This window comes from Eptatretus burgeri, chromosome 16 (assembly GCF_056783735.1).
Source record: "Eptatretus burgeri isolate ZD-2024b chromosome 16, Ebu_testis_v1, whole genome shotgun sequence".
Taxonomy (NCBI): Eukaryota; Metazoa; Chordata; class Myxini; order Myxiniformes; family Myxinidae; genus Eptatretus; species Eptatretus burgeri.
The window spans coordinates 59,408,058-59,430,032 of NC_140976.1; the positions used below are offsets into that span (position 1 = coordinate 59,408,058).

Genomic DNA, 21,975 nt, shown 5'->3' on the forward strand with positions numbered 1-21,975 from the left:
TCAAAAATTTTTATACTGACAGTTGTAGCGTTCTATGTAAGCAATTATGGCACCTGACCTTGTGTGTGACAAGAAACAATTGATTCAATTTTGGTGAAGATCCGGATCTGAGAATTTTTTAAGTGATTCTTCACCATTGAGAGATATTAGCATATATATATATATATATATATATATATATATATATATATATATATATATATATATATATATATATATATATATATATATATATATATATTGAGAGATATATATATATATATATATATATATATATATATATATATATATATATATATATATATATATATATATATATATATATATATATATATATATTAGCACGATATCTCAAAAATGCATTGATTGGGCCCGATATGTTCTCGTGGATCAGGCATTACGTGGCAGAGGTATGTGCTCTACCGAGTGGCATTCTACCGAGAGTTCATGATATATTGAATTCAAATTAATTTGTTAGAATTTAATTTCCCACCAAAAGTGCAGTTTGCGGAATTACAAAATTCATTACAAGTGTTCTACAGGAAACAGGAATCTCCTGTTTTAACTTGTGTGTCTAACAGATCATGATAATTTAACTGCCTGTTGTAGAAGCTGTCTTTAATGGGTGAAAGTAAAGTGCTGATTAAAAATAACTATTTATCAATGTTGCTGTTCACCTGTTTGCTCCATAGATCTAAGGATTGGGAGATTGTCAGCAAAGCTGATAAGGATCGTGTGGCTCTCGTTCAAATGGAGGATGGAGAGTTCTGGTGAGATTTGGGGTATAAAGACTAAACATTACAAAATATTGTCACACTCAGATGTATAAAAGATGAATGTAAATCTTTATATAATGGGGGCAAATGCATGAATGTATGTAGGTATGTTTGTGTGTATGTATGTCGGTATGTATGTTTGAATGTATGTAGGTATGTATGTAGGTATGTATGTTTGTATGTGTCAGTATGTGTATGTAGGTTTGTTTGTATGTATGTTTGTATGTATGTAGGTATGTATGTATGTCGATTTGTTTGTATGTTGGTATGTATGAAGGTATGTTTGTATGTATGTTTGTAGGTATGTATGTATGTATGTAGGTATGTAGGTTTGTTTGTATGTATGTATGTTTGTATGTCGATATGTGTGTTTCTATGTATGTAGGTTTGTTTGTATGTATATATGTCGGTATGCATGTCAGTTTGTATGTATGTCGGTATGTAGGTATGTTTGTATGTATGTCGGTATGTCGGGATGTATGTATGTATGTAGGTATGTGTTTGTATGTATGTCGGTATGTAGGTTTATTTGTATGTATATATATATAGTGTTGTGGTTACCAAATTCGCAAACCACCATTCAGGTCCCTTAGGTGAGATATCTCGGTAAGTATATGTGTAGTTAGGCCCAAACCCGTTGTCTAGAGGGAATAAATGTCATTCATGCGTGCTGCGACTCTTCAGGATAGCCGTTTTTCTTTTACTATCTTTATTTTGGACCAACCGCCATGATTACCACCGCCAACCGCGTCTCAACAGTCATCACATCAACCACCCACCGCGGCGCCGCTTCACCACAGCAGCCACGACCTTTGCCGTCAACCCTCGCAACCGTCGCATCGCCACCGTTCTTGCGCCGCTTGTGGGTACCGGTATTGGACTCGTGCAGGGCGCGCGCCGAACAGCGTGTACAAAACCACGGACTTTCCGCTCCAAAAACGGATCAAAAACGACTCACGCCCACTTTTGTTCCGTCCAATCGGTGAGCAAGGGGCGATTTGGCCCCGCCTCCAGGGCATTGGAGGGCGGTCGCTATATGCAAATTCATGGATCAAAATGCATTCACGCCCACTTTTTCTCGGGCCAATGGGGAGCGAGGTGAAAGGTCGAAGGCAGGGGGTCAAAGGCGAAGCCACGGGGCTTATATAAGCGGCTGCGTTCGTCAGAAAAGGGTCGTCGTGTGCGTTGGTCGTGTGTGCGTTGGAAGGAGTTCGCAGGAGGAAGAGTTCGGAGTTGGAGTCGGAGCGAAGAGGACGGAGCTGTGGAGAGGCGGTGGCGGCGAAGGCAGACGAGGGGGTGCTCGCGTCGGTGCCGGGAGCTGCACACCAGGGAGGCCGACGGCGCGACCTGGTCGAGGTGGAGACGCTCGTCGCGGGACCCGAGACAGAGTAAAAATCCTCCTTTCCCCGAGCATCAGCAACCCCCTCCTGTTTCCCCCGCGCTGAGATAGTGCGACCAAGGGGCCCCCTTCCCACCCCCTACCAGACACTGTCCGCGAGGCCCGCGGAGTTGAGGCACCACCGCCGCTCCGCGTCTCATCACCAGACGGGTAGGCCCGACACGGTCTCGGCCCCAGGCCCGCCTACCCCCTCATCCTGGAGGGTGGTTCTCTTTTCTTTTGCTTTGGGAATGTGTGTTGTCGGCGCCGTCTGTGAAGTAAAATTGTATAAGTGTTGCCGTGTGCTCGCGTAATCGGTATTAGATCTGCATTGTCGCATTTGCTTTTTGTCTTCCTCTTTTCTATGTGCTTTTGGTGGAATTGTATATGTGTGCTTTCCGTTCATCGCGAATAAATGTGCTTTATGTTGAACTGTTTTCCCGCTTCGCTTCGTCATTTCTTTCATTGAATCCTCATCTTGCTTCACGTAAAGGGTTGGTAGTGGGCTGAATACGCCCGATAATTAATCGAACCGTCGAGGCCGACGATAACACCGCTCGGTTATCCCGATAGTACGGAACGGGTCGCTTAAGTGGCCCGTGTCCGAAGTCGACCTGCGGCGAGGTGCGATCGCCCGGTCTACCCTCCGTGTGGGTACTTAGGTAGGTCGAATTTGGCGAGCAACCCTATCCCACGCGGGGGCCGATTGGCTCGATCGCGGTGAGACCGAAAGGTCCACCCGTGACTGGTTCCCGGCGTTAGTCCGAGAGGGTCACGACTGGATTGTCCATCCGGTGGGCGACGTGCAGCGATTCGAGTTACGTGGCCGTCAGCACGCCGGCGGGCGCGAATCCGTAACAATATATATATATATATATATATATATATATATATATATATATATATATATATATATATATATATATATATATATATATATATATATATATATATATATATATATGTCGGTATGCATGTCGGTACGTATGTTTGTATGTATGTATGTTTGTATGTCGGTATGTATATGTATGTATGCAGGTATGTATGTAGGTTTGTATGTATGTTTGTATGTCAGTATGTATGTAGGTATGTTTGTATGTATGTAGGTATGTATGTATGTAGGTTTGTTTGTATGTATGTTTGTATGTCAGTATGTATGTAGGTATGTTTGTATGTATGTAGGTATGTATGTATGTAGGTTTGTTTGTATGTATGTATGTATGTTGGTATGTATGGAGGTATGTTTGTATGTATGTTTGTAGGTATGTTGGTATGTATGCATTTAGGTATGTAGGTTTGTTTGTACGTATGTATGTTTGTATGTCGATATGTATGTATGTAGGTATGTGTGTTTGTATGTATGTATGTTTGTTTGTATGATATATATATATATATATATATATATATATATATATATATATATATATATGTCGGTATGTATGTAGGTATGTGTTTGTATATGTATGTATATATGTCGGTATGCATGTCGGTATGAATGTAGGTATGTATGTTTGTATGTCGGTATGTATGTAGGTTTGTTTGTATGTTTGTATGTATGTAGGTATGTATATAGGTTTGTTTGTATGTATGTATGAAGGTATGTTTGTATGTAGTTATGCATGTTGATATGCATCTTGGTATGTATGTCGGTATGTATGTAGGTTTGTATGTATGTATGTCGGTATATATGTAGGTATGTAGGTATGTTTGTATGTATGTATGTCGATATGTATGTCTGTATGTATGTATGTCGGTATGTATGTGTTTGTATGTATGTCGGTATGCATGTCGGTATGTATGAAGCTATGTTTGTTTGTATGTTTGTCGGTATATATGTATGTAGGTATGTATGTATGTCGGTATATTTGTATGTATGTTTGTATGTATGTAGGTATGTATGTGGGTTTGTTTATATGTATGTCGGTATGTATGAAGGTATGTTTGTATGTCGGTGTGTATGTTTGTGTGTATGAAGGTTTGTTTGTTTGTATGTATGTATGTATGTAGGTTTGTTTGTATGTATGTATGTTTGTATGTCGGTATGTATGAAGGTATGTTTTTATATCGGTATGTATTTTGTTTGTATGTATGAAGCTATGTTGATATATGTATGTTGGTATGTATGTTTGTATGTATTTTTCGGTATGTCGGTATGTATGTATATCAGTATGTTTGTATGTATGTCGGTATGTATGAAGGTATGTTTGTATCTATGTCAGTATGCATGTATGTATGTCGGTATGTATGTCGGTATGTAGGTATGTATGTAGGTTTGTATGTATATGTCGGTATGTATGTTTGTATTTAGGTATGTATGTAGGTTTGTTTGTATGTATGTCTGTATATATGTATGTATATCGATATGTTTGTATGTATGTATGTCGGTATGTATGTTCCTATGTTTTTATGTATGTCTGTATGTATGAAGGTATGTTTGTATGTATGCCGGTATATATGTAGGACTTGCATGTAGGTTTATATGTATGTAGGTTTGTATGTTTGTATGTATGTATGTTTTTCGGTATGTCTGTATGTATGAATGTAGGTTTGTTTGTATGTATGTATGTATGTCAGTATGTATGAAGGTATGTTTGTATGTAGGTATGCATGTTGGTATGTATGTAGGTATGTATGTAGGTTTGTTTGTATGTATGTCGGTAGGTATGTAGGTATGTTTGTTTGTATGTAGGTTTGCATGTATGTATGTCGACATGTATGTCGGTATGTAGGTATGTAGATACAATGTATTTATGTTTGTCTGTCCACACTATATGGCTATACCCAATGGTTGTACAGCTGGCTTAATGCCACCCACAATTGCAATGTGAAAAAAACTCGTGCATCCGCCATTTTGGTGCTGGAGTAATTAAACCTCGTCTGAAGTAATTTAACCTTCACAATCACCATGCACTTCCTATAAGTTTTCCATATAGTGTAAAACAACAAAGCTACTGTTAAAAGGATCATCAAATATCAAAAGGTTGGAACTGATGGGCTTCATGAGCCTTGTGAAGGTGAGAGTACATGTAGGCCTCAGGCTTCAGGACTCTGGAGCCAGCCTATGTGCCAGTGCAGTTGGAATTATCCAAACTATATCACCATGATGTAGTTTATGCACAAAAGCAGGTAGGAATGTTTTTGCTTCATGTACATAACTCAGGTTATTTTTATTTCTGCGAGTGATTGAGGCAGCGGTCTGTTGCCGACACACCACCCAAATAAAGGGTGTGTCAGAAGAACGTGTTACACGCTTGGAACAAGATCTCCTTTTGGGTGGGTACTCTGCTCGTAATAATAACAATAATCATAATAATATTAATTAATCAGAGATTATGGAAAGAAGAAAACATGAAATGGCAAATGGCTGAAAATCTGAAAACAAGCAATCGCAGACATATCACAGTGGTTATGAATGGCTTATCCCAGTGGTTATCACAGAAGTAATGATAACTACAGCACAAGATCAAGTTCTTACTTAATACCACTTGACATGCTCATCACATGCTAAACAAGAAAAAGAGCAATCAGAGATTGCAGACCCTCGCCAGGACTTCTTTTGAGTGGTATATTTTTAAAGGTGTTCAGGTAAATCCAATTTGGCTGCCAAACCATGTGACCTATGACATCATAGGTGTGACTATTTTGTTCCTCATGGACAGGCGGTCATACGTGTGAAGTTTTGCCTCGATTTGTTCAGCCACTTCAGAGAAGAAGATTGTTGAAGGTTTAAAAAAAAAAACAATATGGCTGCCGAATAATGTGACTGATGACGTCATGAAAATTTTTGTCAATTTTATCCCAAGATGACCCTCAACATTTTTTTCATACTGATCGGTTGTGGCATTCTACATATGCAATTATGACGTCATAAAAAAATCACAATCATTCTACATGAGGCGTACTTGCTGTTTGCCAAGTTTCAAATTTTTCCTTGGTATGGTTTCAGAGACATGGAGGCCCAATTTTTTTCTGTTTTTCCAATATGGCTGCCATACCACGTGACCTATGACGTCATAATTCTAATTTAAACATTCTACATGAGGAGTTGCATGAATGGTGAAAATTTCGACTCAATCCGTCAAGCGTTTGCGGAGAAAAACATGAAAGTTCTGTGTGGACAAACAAACAAACCGACGAAAAAACAAACAAACAAACAAACAGACAAACAGACAAAACAGACAAAACAGACCCAAATGCAATACCCACTCCGAATCCTTCAGCGAGGCTAATAAAGGAATAACAGCTAAATATCCAGCCTGTCATGAACACCATTAAACATTGGGACACCTTAGACTGGTGCAATCATAGTACACCTGGACAGGTATGCTGCAATTGCACCGCAGTACTTCACCGGGGTCTGTGTGGCCAAAGTATGTGAACAGATCAGTAAAGTAGAAAAGTGCTGAAAACATGAACCACCGTCAGTTTCTAGGGATGGAATAAATGCAAATTACAATATGATTTCAACATATCATACACTGACGGCAAAATTCAGGTGAGAAGACCACATCGAGTTCATTCATTTAGTGTGCACCGTGTGGCTGCGGGGTAGCATCATTGGCTGAGGGCGTGGCTGTGCTGCTGATGCAGTACCCCCTGTAGGTTCGAGCAGGAATTTGTAATTGATTCAGGCTCGTCTACTCTTCGCGAAGATCTTTAACATCTATCAACTAATTCCGGCGGATGGGCCTCCAGGTTCCATGGCCATCCGAGAGACGGCGCACACATTGACGAATAACCTTGCCTGTGAAACACCAGGATATCACTTTATAGGTAGGTCGGAATTAGAACCCAGGCTCGACAGCTGAAAGGTGAGTGTAGGTACCTCTCAAGCCAAAGCTATCCTACCACCTCACCAGATGTAGTACTAGGGGACAAAGCAAAAAGTTTCACCACAATAACAGACGTTACATGCATTAAAGATAAGAATTTGTAAGAAAAAGATACAGAGATGATAAACAATTGCCAGGACTTCAAGAAAGAACTGTTAATAATAAGGAAAACTTCAATATAAGAGATTTGGGGGTAGTTGGAGGAAATCTAGGAGCACTGGCTATGAGAACAGAGAAAAGCACCTCTTTGAAACTCAACATCACAGATGCTCTACCGAAAACAGTGCTCCTTATAAAGAGCAAACAGGAGGTATCTTGTGTTCCAGGATCTGGATGATTCCAAGTCCAAGGAAAACTTATCCATGGAATAACTAAACGATGAGACACTGCAATAATACGAAACAACCGTTTGTTTGTCATGGTGTCTTTGTTCAGGATGGAGTTCCAGGACTTGGACAAGAATTTCCATCAAGTGCACATGTGTTACCTTTCACCTGTGATTCTGCGTGATAAGAAAATGAAGCGGGATGTCACCTGGACCACCACAACACACGAGGGCAGCTGGATACCAGGCGTGAACGCTGGAGGCTGCAGCAATCACAAGTGTAATATCCCTCACTATGTTGCTCCTTATTCCCTCACTATGTTGCTAGTTATTCCGTCACTTACGTGGTAGTTATTTCGAGGATCACCTGTCTTAGTCATTTCCATTATACATCCATGTTGTCCTTCAGCTTTAAGTACCTTTCACACAAGGTTTGGATCAATTGTTCTGCCTTGCTGATGAGACCATTAAGTCTGAGAAGAGGGTGGTGAATGAATGGACGAAACTCTTCAGTTCAGATTTACTCTTCCCAAGCCTAAACTTTACAGGAACCTCTATTCATTCATCCCCCTCTTCTGATGCCTGCGGAACTGTCTTCCCGAGTCTAGCTCAAGCTCTTCCACACCGTCACCTGAGCGAGTCTTCCATTTATACTTTTGAGCTTAACTACACCGGTTGAGATTTTCTTCCCACCCTTGACCTGCAATTCCTCTTCTTGTGCTGTGATGCAACCGGATGTTCTTGGTCTGCTTTCCCTTTGCCCCATTTTGTCTGCTGACTCATTGCGTCTGCAAATGAAGTTGGATGAAGGTTGTGTATTCACCAATGTTTGTTTGTTATCTTGCCAAAACGAAGTTTTTGCAAGATATGTTAGTCAGCTTGTATGTTTTTTTTGTTTGTTTTTTTTTGTCTGTAATCACATTTAAAAAATTCTGCAGAGCACAGTTATCATCGGAAATTTTTGTAACTTCGCATATCAGAGGCCTATAGAGGTCCCTTTCAGCACACAAAATTTTGAAGGTCAAGGTCAAAGGTCAAGGTCACTTTGGCGCAAATCAGGGGAGTCGACGAAACCCTTATTTTTTGAGTAATTTTGATCGGATCGTCTTCAAACTTCATGGGAATATAGTTCATGGCCTGGCGCTCAGCTGATTAATTTTTGGTGGCGATTGGCCTTGACCTTCATATGTTTTTTTTTGTTGTTTTTTTTTGGTCTGTAATCACGTATAAATCACTCTGCAGAGCACAGTTATCATTGGAAATTTTTGTAACTTCGCATATCAGAGGCCTATAGAGGTCCCTTTCAGCACATAAAATTTGAAGGTCAAGGTCAAAGGTCAAGGTCACTTTGTCGCAAATCAGGGGAGTCGACGAAACCCTTATTTTTTGAGTAATTTTGATCAGATCATCTTCAAACTTCATGGGAATATAGTTCATGGTCTGGCGCTCAGCTGATTAATTTTTGGTGGCGATCGACCTTGACCTTCATGGTTAGCGCCTCAGGTCAAACATATTTGACCCCAAGGTCAAATTTTCAGGTTTTAGGAACCATATCGTGTAGTACCTCAAATTGAACACCTCGATGAGTGCTTTCTAGATATGTCAAGCTTGAGACATTATGACGTCATTTGGTGACGTTATGAGGCAAAAGCATATTTTTCATGGTTACTCTGTAGAACGATTCTCATCGGAATCTCTCGTAGGCAGATATTCCTCAAGGAGTCGCTCCTGGTGAATAGCAGCTCTGTTCACCTCAGTGTGACCTCAAAGAAGTCACACGTGGTCACCTTTTGGCAAGATACGGGTCACCCTGCGGGTGACATTGGTTTATTTGTTTGTTTGTTTGTGAGCAGGATATCTCAAAAAGTCATGGACACATTCGGCTGAAACTTGGTGGACAGGTTCGGTGTGTGACGAGGACGAATTGGTGGGATTTTGGTGAAGATCCACATTCGGATCCGAGAATTTTTAGTGGTTTTTTTCACCATTTAGAGATAGGGCCAAATACGATATATAGCACAATATGTCAAAAAGTCGTGGACGGATTCGGATGAAGCTTGGTTGATGAGTTGGAAAGGTGACAAAAACAAGCCGATTCGATCTTGGATAATGACCAGATCCAGATCCGGCCTATCAATGGGATGTAAAACGTAAACTGTTTAGCCAGGTGGAGGTATGCGCTGTATTGAGTGATGTTTTCGTTGCCACGTTATTCTGCTCTTACCTGGGCATCAATATCTGTACAATTCGCACAGTCCAAGACTAAAGTTTATTATATTGACCAGTGTCCTGTTCAGCTCATGATGCATGGTAATATTCTGTGGAGATTTCTTCCCGATGTTCTTCTTCCATAATCTTCTTGACATATATAAACCTTTGTAATGTAATGAAATTCTTGAGGATTATTGCATTATGATGGCTGTACTCTTCATTTTGGAAACTTTATTACCCTCTCCAAAGGACAGGATGTTACCTTTGTGTCCGTTTGTCCATTTTGTTCCTTGCAAATTCGAAGATTGTTCAACTATATTGGTTAGTCGATTTTGTTATTCCGTTTGTCTGTCTGTTTATCGCTACAGGTCACAATTCGAAACCGATCTTCACAAAACTTTGCCAAGTTGTAGAGGTAGTCTCAACTGAGAAGCCAATTGATTTTGAGGTCAAAGGTCAAAGTTGATCTTGAGGTCAAATTTCTAAAATCGTCAATTTAAATCCGATTGGCTTGAAATTTGAACAGGATTTTGCATATTGCGTCACTTAATTGGGAAACCAACTATTTTTGAGGTCAAAAGGTCAAAGGTCAAACTTCTAAAATCATCAATTTTCATCTGATTGACTTGAAAATTAAACAGCAACTTCGTATTGCATCACCGAATATGGAAGCCAACTATTTTTGAGGTCAAAAGGTCAAAGGTCAACTCAAGGTCAAACTTCTAAAATCATCAATTTCAATGTGAAAAAATAATCAATTTTCATCCGGTTGACCTGACCTTTGATTAAAATTGTTGATTTTAATCTTAGCGAAATGGACAATTTGATGTATCCATAGCAACCTTTGGAGGGGGGGGGGGATTTTGCACACGATGTCTTTTTCTTGTTTATTTGTCTGCACAGAACTTTCGTATTTTTCTCTGCAACTGCTTGTCGGATTACGATGGAATTTTCACCATAGGTGCGACGACTGATGTCGAAAGTTGTAATGATAATAATGACGTCATAGATCACGTGTGGCAGCTATGTTGGAAAAACAGAAAAACTTTGGACCTCTACATTCTGAAACTGCACCAAGGAAAATATTGAAACTTGGCACACGGCATGGACTCCTCATGGGGAATAACTGTGATTTTTTTAAAATGATGTCATAGGTGCCTTCGTTATGACGTCATAATTGCATATGTAGACCTCTACATCTAATCAGGATGAAAATGTTTGAGAGTCATCTTGGGATAAAATGGTCCACAGAAAAAAAAATTGAAGACGTTATTAGTCACGTGATTTAGCAGCCATATATATATATATATATACATATATATATATATATATACATATATATATATATATATAGATATATATATATATATATATATATATATATATATATATATATATATATATATATATATATATATATATATATATATATATATATATATATATATATATATATATATATATATATATATATATATATATATATATATATATATATATATATATATATATATATATATATATATATATATATATATATATATATATATATATATATATATATATATATATATATATATATATATATATATATATATATATATATATATATATATATATATATATATATATATATATATATATATATATATATATATATATATATATATATATATATATATATATATATATATATATATATATATATATATATATATATATATATATATATATATATATATATATATATATATATATATATATATATATATATATATATATATAGATATATATATATATATATATATATATATATATATATATATATATATATATATATATATATATATATATATATATATATATATATATATATATATATATATATATATATATATATATATATATATATATATATATATATATATATATATATATATATATATATATATATATATATATATATATATATATATATATATATATATATATATATATATATATATATATATATATATATATATATATATATATATATATATATATATAGATATATATATATATATATATATATATATATATATATATATATATATATATAGATATATATATATATATATATATATATATATATATATATATATATATATATATATATATATATATATATATATATATATATATATATATATATATATATATATATATATATATATATATATATATATATATATATATATATATATATATATATATATATATATATATAGATATATATATATATATATATATATATATATATATATATATATATATATATATATATATATATATATATATATATATATATATATATATATATATATATATATATATATATATAGATATATATATATAGATATATATATATATATATATATATATATATATATATATATATATATATATATATATATATATATATATATATATATATATATATATATATATATATATATATATATATATATATATATATATATATATATATATATATATATATATATATATATATATATATATATATATATATATATATATATATATATATATATATATATATATATATATATATATATATATATATATATATATATATATATATATATATATATATATATATATATATATATATATATATATATATATATATATATATATATATATATATATATATATATATATATATATATATATATATATATATATATATATATATATATATATATATATATATATATATATATATATATATATATATATATATATATATATATATATATATATATATATATATATATATATATATATATAGATATATATATATATATATATAGATATATATATATATATATATATATAGATATATATATAGATATATATATATATATAGATATATATATATATTTTTTTTTTTTTTTTTTTTTAACCTTCAAAAATCTTCTTCTCTGAAGTGGCTGAACAGATGGAGGCAAAACTTAGCTGAGAGTATCTATCAAGGAGGTGAAGAAGGGCTTTTACAGAAGATCCAGGTTGGAGTGGAGGAAGTCAAGGAACACAGCATCACATGGTTTGGCAGCCATGTTGGATTGAAGAAAAATATTAAATAATATTTTCTCTGGAACTGCTTAATCAATCGACATGAAACTTCAAAAGTATGATCTCGTAGTGATGTGCAATACATGTTTCAAATATCAACTTGATTGGATACATGGTCTAGCAGCCAGAATTATTACATTTTTTTATTTTTTTTTTGATCTGGGTTCTTTTGGATTTTTGGTTTTTTTGAAGAAGGCTCACTTGGCTGTGCTTGGATGGGTTTGAGGGTACAGGAGTAGCAGCTGAAATATGAATCCTATCCAAGTTCCTCCTGATGAGTTCATCTATTATTTTTGCTTGTTTTGGTTCCTTCTGATTACTCCAAATGCAGGACTGTACAGATTTGTTGTTCCATTTGATTTGAATTGAATTTGTTTTAATCCCATTCTAGATTCAATTGAATAATGATTTTTAAAAATGTCATGCGTCAGGGGCAGGTGTCCAATCAAAAAAATATCACACTCATTCCCCATGAGTTCTTGCTTTGTGCCAAGTTTCAAGTTTTTTTCCTTGGTGTGGTTTCAGAGATACAGATGTCCAAAGTTTTTCTGTTTTTCAACATGGGTGCCACACCACGTGACCTATGACGTCATAATTATGGTTAAAACATTCTACATGAGTAGTCACACCGATGGTGAAAATTTTGTCTCAATCCGATAAGTGGTTGCGGAAAAAAACATAAAAGTTGTGTGTGGACAAACAGACAGACAAAGTAGCGGACCCAAATGCAATCCCCTCTCCTTCGGTGAGGGTTATAATAAAAACAACGTCATGGGTCAGAGTCAGGTGTCCAATCAAAGCGGGACGTCTTGGTATCCAGTCGTCACTGCCAGCAGTTATAAAGTGGTAGTTCTAATTATGTCTATTATTAATTACACAACACAAAACTATACAAACACCACACAAAACAACTCCTGATGAGGGTCTGCAATCTATGATTGCTCTTTTTCTTGTTTTAGGATCCTCGCTATACCAGCAGTGCCCATGCCCAAGCACTATGCCACCCCCCTCCTCCCGATCACATCATTCTATTGAACACCTGTTGGGAAAGTTGATTATTGATTTAACAAATACAAACTCATCTCCCCATTGTCAGAGTGACACAAGGGTAATATTGTCAGAGGTTGATAGCAGCGCTGTCTGGTGACCTATGATAGTCAGGAAATGTGGTCAACTTCGATGGATGGAACGATCCCCAGGCCTGAGTCAGTCAGTGCCTTTCCACGATATTTCCCATGGATAAGACAAGGTGACCAGACAATAGACAAGGTTTCCATGGGAACCCAGTACACAAATCGACTGCATTATGACAGGACTGAACCTTGGAGGCCTGATGTCAGTGAAAGATTCTCTTGCTCGATGAATAAAACACTTTTTGGATTTTTTTTTTTTGGGGGGGGGAAACGATGATTGCCCTTCACATTAACACACAAACCGATAGCAATTACGAGTGAGTCGTTGAATTTTACGATAAGTGACAAGGCCTTGGCCCAGTGAGCAATGTTAGGAAGACTCTTCTTTGATCAAATCCTTGTATTCACAATATTTTCTTGGACTTCCTTTATAGCTGGACCGGTTGTTATTTTCTTAAACAGATCATAACCATCAGGCTTTTAATGGCCGATGAATCTATTGTAGGTACAGAAGAAGCTCATGACCTCCTTTCGTGAAATTCTCTCTCTTGGTTACAGCAACTTACTGGATGAACCCACAGTTTGCGGTGCATCTGGAACCTAGCAACGGCTCGACGTGCTTCCTCACAGTGGCCCTCATGCAAAAACGTCGTCTCCGAGCCCTCCGGTCTGAGTCTCTGTTCATTGGATTCTCAATTTACCGGGTCAGTTCCTTCCATTGCATTGTTACCTTCCCAAGTCATTCCTCATCTTACTCAGCTGACTACCTGGATCATTTTGCTTCTTTATTTTGTTGGTCAACAGCTTTGTAAGTTTGCACTCATTTTGAGATGACCATTCTCTGCCATCTGTCTTCATCTTCTTCTTCTAAACGTCCAAAATTATTCACACGTTCGTGTGGGGTTGGTAGGGGGGGAGCTTGGCCAAAGTGTTTCACGAACCGGCTGGCCAGGCCTGATGTGCGACGAAGGTGAGGGCAGGATTTTTATAATTTGACACCATGTTACCGGTGATAACTCGCCGACCCTTCGTACAGGGCACCGTGGGATATTTACCATTCACCAACCGCTCCCAAAAGACGGGATTTCCAGTTTATCGTCCATCCGAGAGACGGCACACATTGATTAATTAATCTGCTTGTGAAATGAGTTCATCTGACAGTTATGCCGGGCACCAAACGATGCCCATTCCAATGACGATGCCATCCCACACTGCCCGTTCCTATGACGATGCCATCCCACACTGCTCGTTCCAATGACGATGCCATCCCACACTGCTCGTTCCGATGACGATGCCATCCCACCTTGCCCGTTCCTATGACGATGCCATCCCACCTTGCCCGTTCCTATGACGATGCCATCCCACACTGCCCGTTCCTATGACGATGCCATCCCACACTGCCCGTTACTTTGACGATGCCATCGCACACTGCCCGTTACTATGACGATGCCATCCCACACTGCCCGTTACCATGACGATGCCATCCCACACTGCTCGTTACCATGACGATGCCATCCCACACTGCCCGTTCCTATGACGATACCATCCCACACTGCCCGTTCCTATGACAATGCCATCCTACACTGCCCGTTCCTATGACGATACCATCCCACACTGCCCGTTCCTATGCCGATACCATCCCACCTTGCCCGTTCCTATGACGATGCCATCCCACATTGCCCGTTCCTATGACGATGCCATCCCACCTTGCCCGTTCCTATGACGATGCCATCCCACATTGCCCGTTCCTATGACGATGCCATCCCACACTGCCCGTTCCTATGACGATGCCATCCTACACTGCCCGTTCCTATGACAATGCCATCCTCTTGTGCCATTTTTATCAAACTATATTTCTCATGGCTGTCGATCCCAAGAACAGCCACTAAAAACGTTGAGTAGTGATTTGTACGTGGGAGCCACGAGGAATAAAGTTTGACATGCATGACATCATAGTTCACATGGTTTGGCAGCCATATTGGATTGAAAGAAAACCTTAAGATTCCTTCTCTCGAACCGTTTAATCGAACGATGTGAAACTTCATATGTATGATCAATTATCCATGGGGAACATCGTTTGAAAATGTAAAACATCGTCAGTCACGTGGTCTGGCAGCCATATTAGATTTAAGAAAAACATTAAAACAATTCTTTCTCTCGAACCGTTTCTTCGAGTGATGCAAAAGTTTGTTTATGTTCAACAACCCATGGGGAATCGGGGATGAAAATGTAAATGTCATCGGTCACGTGGTCTGGCAGCCATAGCGGATTGAAGATAAAACCTTTAAAAACCTCTGATATATATATTTTTTTAATTAACGCATTGAAATAATTCAATGCAAACCAATTGCATTAAAATATTTATATTTCAAATAGTTGTGCAGAAATTCACCAAACCTGGTAGTTATGATCACCACCTGGCACGAAGATGGAAGAACAGTATCATGTTTGGTCCCCCTGGAGTGGGCTCAAAATGTCAAATACTCCAAAATATGCAATTATGGACACATTTTAAAATAGTTTTTAATTAAACTTTGTCAATGCAATCAACAATGGGGGGTGCATTAGATATGTAATGATTTTTTGGATTTCACCCCCGGTTCCATACCCCAGGGGGTTGGGGACTCAGGGTCAAAACTGAAAAATTTAAGTAAAAATTTGATATTGGGTCATTCCTGGTGGAAGGTTTTGCCATCTTTCAACTTTACTTTAGGTGGGAAATGTGGGGATTTGTGATGGCACACCATCGACTTTGCTGTAGTTAAAGTAGTGTTAAGATCGGTTTTTAACTGTTGTTGGTTGTGTTAAATCAGAAAGCTATCTTGTGAAACCCTGCAGACCAGTAACAGTATCAAGCAGTTGACGCGTGCCATGCTGCAATGGAATGCCCCCACCGAGTCGAGTGGGACCTACATGAAGCAACGGCAGGTGAATGGAAATTTTGAGTTACCACCCGGAGATTACATCATCATTCCCACGACGTACGACCCAGACAAGGCCGCTTCATTCATCCTTCGGGTCTTCACTGCCAACTTCAACCAAACAAGGTATGCCTCGATAGCTCCCATGCCCGCTCGTTATCGAACTGTAGAGTCATCATTTGATCGCTGACGAGGTCAGATAATTAAATATTACGGGTAAAAGGTGAAACCTGTTCGAGTACTGAATCCTTTTTGAAGGGGATGGTATATCTTTATAAAAGAAGTAAGTCATTGTATTCCAGTTCCATGGCCAAACTCAGTGTTTACACTGAACCGTATAATTTGTACTAACTGTAATACATGAGTTGAAGTGTTCAAGGGGAGGGTTCTTGAATGTCGAGAAAGCACCTGGGCACACAATTATGCAAACGGCCTCTTCCCGTAACAAAGACACCTTGAACTCTGTATTTATTTTATCCCTTTGACGTCATTAAAACCGTTTACTTGTACATTAGGTTGACTTTTCTGAAATCATTGTCTTTCCTTTGCATTTACATCAAGCACACCTGTACGTTTTACAATGTAAGGATTTTAATGCAATGCTTTTGTCTCCACAGAGAGATTGATAATGAAAGCCACATCGATGGCAAAGAGGTAACTACAACAACAATAATAAATAAATATACCAAGAAATGTCCACCAATGTTATCGGTGCCCGATCATCAGTACATCCTAACATGTTGATATGAATAAAACACATACACACACACACACACACACACACACACACACACACACATACACACACACACACACACACACACACACACACACACCACACACCAAAGTGAAAGCTCAAAAACGAATTCTGTTTCTGCATATAAATGCAACACAGATTTCGGTAAAGAGTGGAATGTTGTGAAATGATATTGTTGTCACAGTAACAATGCAAGAATGAAGTCACAATCAAACGTTCACACATGTTTCGAGTAATCACTTGGGTTGCTTTTGCAGATTGAAGATGACCCTGCCCCAGCCCCGTTGGACGAAGATGAAGAGGAATTGATGAAGATATTCAGGAAGTTAGCCAGAGAGGTATACATTGACCTTTGTGTAACACAACGATGAAGTTTTGTTTAAATTTTACATATATTGATGGCTTTCCAGACTCGGTGGTGTTAACGGTTAGAGGATCTGCTCGGAATCCAGATCAGTGTTTCAAACTCAAATCCAGGCCGAGTCTTCAGAAAGACTTAATAATGGTACGTGCTGCTTACTTGCTTGATGTTCAGCATTCAAAAGGTTAGAGCACAGACAAACAACGCCGATAAGGCAATGGTAAACCACCCAGTATAACCTTGCCAAGAAACTTCTTCAGCAGTACCGACGCTCTTTGAAGAGATTCGTTCATGAAAATCAAATAAAATATCTTTACGAGTGATCTCTCCGATTCAATCTGGTCTTGCACCATCAGCTTTGTGCACGAGCTTCAAGCCGAGCCGTACAGGTTCATGAACTAATGAAACGGAAGACCGAGAATGAATCCGAAGAAGTAAAGAGCGAAGATGGAGTCATCAGGTGGAACCTGGATAGGATTCGGGTTTTAGCCGCTACTCCACAACCCTCAAACCCATCCAGGTGCAGCCAAGTGAGTCTTACAGAAAATTTTCTGCAATAATTCACTTCTCCTTTGAGAGATAGAATAAAGAGAATTATTAAAAAAAAATTACAAAGAAGGATGAAAGGAACAAAGAACAAATATGTCGGGTAGAACCGGGACAGATGGGCTTCAGCAGTTACTCCGCAGGCTCAAACACAGCAACATGTAACATAGCAATCGTGTCCGCCTGATGACATCTACTGTTCACCTTCACTCACTTTGTTTTTATTACCTTCTGTGTCCCTCCTCCTGATGTTCATTCATTTCTCACAGAAATCCTGAATGTTCTCGTGGTCGTCACCCTGATTTTCTTATTCCCACAAACATGGAGACTAAGACGATGATGAGAGCATTTTGTATGTGAAAGACATGACATGTTAAGACATCTATTGCAGGACAACAAGATTACAGAGGTCGAGGTGTCTGCAATCCTCAACAAGAAGCTCGGGAAATGTACGTAAGCACGCTGCACGTTCTCGTCGGGAGCAGAACCAGACGAACAACCCACAGTAAAAGAGATGTGCAGTGAACATACGGTGATTGAGCACGTGATGTACACGCCAGGAAGTCATGTGACGTGTGATTGGCGTTCTGTGCTGTTTTCAGTGTCACGCTCTGAGACAATGAGTGTGGGAACGTGCAGAGACGTCATTGCCTTATGTGATGTATCCTTTAAACCCCGTACTTTTTGAACTCCGCAGATGTCTAAAAGTTAGACCCATACAAACGAGACAACAAATAATGGTGGCGAAGATCTTGGATTATTATCAAATCTACTCGTGATATCTAACACACCACAATACAGGACAAATGCGATTGACTTTGCTCACATACATATCGTTTGCCATATACGTTGTTGATTATACAGGTTGTTCATTTCAATAGGTTAACACATGTTACCTCGATTCCTTACAAAGCATCCTCAGGCCAACAACTCAAAAGCCATCACCTTCCAACAACTCAAGAATCTTTGGAAGATGGTGAGAAAACTTTTGGTAAGTTGGAGTAGATCATGTGCTGCATTTAATGTTTTCCTTTCAACTGACTTTGACCATATATTAAATTATTTATTAATGTACTGCATCGCATTGATATTTTGGTTCATATAGGACAAAGCCACATCGTATTTGGGACTTGAACGGAAGTTGCCAACATCATAAATGATGTACGGGGGGTGGGGTGGGAGTGCAAGGCAGGCCAACCCGTTATCATTCAATCACAAGCAACACACAGAAGTTTCACTTATGTTACACACATGATGTCTGTGCAGTCCAATTGTCTCCTTTGTATCCATAATGTATTTTCACAAAACGTTATCTACTCGGCTATAAGTACTACTATGGTGATTACTAGCGGATAAAGTTTGGTTGGGCTGTCCATCAAGATGATGACAAGTGAGGAGCAGCACCATGATGTGCAAATCTATAGTGGGAAATAAGCCCGACCCTGGCAGTGAAGCTCAAGTGGAAGTGTTGGCCAAATTTTGAACTCCGTTGTGATGTCGCAGGTCATTTCCGATGATCTCTACACTGTTTATACTACTTCGTCAAGTCACCTTTCCTTATGGATGTTCCATATCCTGATGGTGTGTGGACTGTGCTTCCCTACTGACAGACCTCTGGTACCTAATACATGTTGCTGCATTTGAGCCTGGGGAATAATTGCTAAAATCTATATACCTGAGTTCTTCCTGACATCTTTGTTCCTTTCACACTTCTTTCTACTTTTTTCAGAATTCTCTTTTTTCAGTCTAATTCTGGCTTTTTCTTCTCTTTCATCTCTTTTACTTCTATTCCTCTCTTTTGTTTTCTATCTCTCAAAGAAGTGAATTCTTGCAGAAATTTTTTCTGTAAAGTTCACTCGGCTGCGCCTGGATGGGCGTGATGGTTATGGAGTAGCGGCTTAAACCCAAATCCTATCCAGGTTCCTCCTGATGACTCCATCTTTGTTCTTTACTTCTTTGGGTTCCTTCTTGGTGTTCCGTTTTATTGTATTATTGCACCATAGGACATCATCACAAGATCTGCTTTGTGTGGACACGTGTGGGCAATCTTTCACGACTGATGGGTGTCCCATCAATGTTGGCAGCCGAATGTACTTCATGCTTTGGTAAATATGTACGAGAACTGACATTATTACCTCCATCACCGAAGATGAAGGAGGTTATGTTTTCACCCCTCTCTGTCTGATTGTTACTTACGAAATCAAAAGATTTCGTAAGTATATTGATGACTTCCGTCCTCTGTTTGTGTGTTTGTTTGTGTGTTTGTTTGTTTGTTTGTAGGCACGATAACTCGAGAACGGAAGAAGCTACCAATGTCAAATTACACCACGTGATTCAGGAGGGTGATGGCTAGCGCTGATTAGATTTTCGTCAAAATCGGTCAAAGGTCAAGGTCACAGTGAGGTCAAACATTCGTTTTTTGATGGTTTGGTACAGAATCATCGTAGAAACTTCTGGTTTGCGTCGCTACCTTCTCTAGAGACAGCTTTTATTAGACAAGGTCAGAGGTCAAGTTGACGATTTCATAAGTACCAGTCTATGACTGCTTCTTTGTTTGCACAAAACTTTCATGTTTTTCTCCGCAACCGCTTGACGGAAATAGACAAAATTTTCATCATTGGTGCGACTACTTATGCAGAATGTTTAATTGATAATTATGATGTCATTGGTCAGCCATGTTGGAAAAACAAAAAAAATTGGACCTCTATCGCTGAAACCGCACCAAGGAAAAAATTGAAACTTGGCACACAGCAAGTACTCCTTGTAGGGAATGAGTGATTTTTTTTATGATGTCAGAGGTGCCTTCATTATGACGTCATAATTGCATATGTAGAACGCGACATCCAATCAGTATGAAAAATTTTGAGGGTCATCTGAAGATCAATAGTCCACAAAAGTTTTTTGACGACATCATCAGTTATGTGATTCGGCAGCCATATTGTTTAAAAATAAAAACATTCAAAAATATTTTCTGAAATGGTTGAACCAGTCATCACTTCCAGCATTTATAGTGGTATTTTTAATTATGTCTCTTGTTAACTTCATAACACCAGTACACAAACACCACACAAAAGTCCTGGCGAAGGTCTGCAATCTCTGCTCTTTTTCTTGTAAAAAATTGTATTGGGCCCGATATGTTCTCGTGGATCAGGCATTACTTGGCAGAGGTATGCGCTCTACCCCAGCCCTTCTAGTTAAAGAAGAGTTAATATTGTACAACATATACTGTCTGCACTGAAGTAGTTTATGGTGCTGTATATATTTGACACACAAGATATACTTCACTGGATAACCCTGGGAGACAATGTGCACCATATTTTCTTGTTGTACGTGTTGCAGTGTCAGAGCTCCTTCCACCTATCCTCAGGGTGGGAATACTGTTGTACAACTTTTGTCTACTACACAGCACCTGAAAGCATCTATTAGCATTGCACAACACATTGACTTCACAACGACTTCCATGCGCCCTGAACTCTTACGCAATCGACCTTCAACCCCGACTTGAACCATTTCAGTGCAAAACATGATCAGCACCCACAAAGTCATGGACTGTTACATGTGGTAAAAGGGGTTTATCGAGCGGATAAAAAGACAGGA

The 21,975-nt window shown here is 37.8% G+C and overlaps 1 protein-coding gene across 4 annotated transcripts in view; it reads left to right on the plus strand.

Annotated features, from left to right (window-relative positions):
* Window positions 1-21,975, plus strand: part of LOC147011137 (calpain-9-like) — a 70,939-nt gene that overhangs the window by 26,978 nt on the left and 21,986 nt on the right. For 2 of the 4 annotated variants that reach the window (XM_085860054.1, XM_085860056.1), the window contains exons 8-16: window positions 693-770; window positions 7,422-7,591; window positions 14,352-14,497; window positions 16,632-16,840; window positions 17,332-17,368; window positions 17,729-17,809; window positions 18,770-18,827; window positions 18,981-19,039; window positions 19,292-19,369. In XM_085860054.1, the coding sequence (XP_085716180.1) occupies window positions 693-770; window positions 7,422-7,591; window positions 14,352-14,497; window positions 16,632-16,840; window positions 17,332-17,368; window positions 17,729-17,809; window positions 18,770-18,827; window positions 18,981-19,039; window positions 19,292-19,369 (916 nt within the window). The remainder of the gene's footprint in view (window positions 1-692; window positions 771-7,421; window positions 7,592-14,351; window positions 14,498-16,631; window positions 16,841-17,331; window positions 17,369-17,728; window positions 17,810-18,769; window positions 18,828-18,980; window positions 19,040-19,291; window positions 19,370-21,975) is intronic. The other 2 variants (XM_085860055.1, XM_085860057.1) reach the window with 1 other exon arrangement.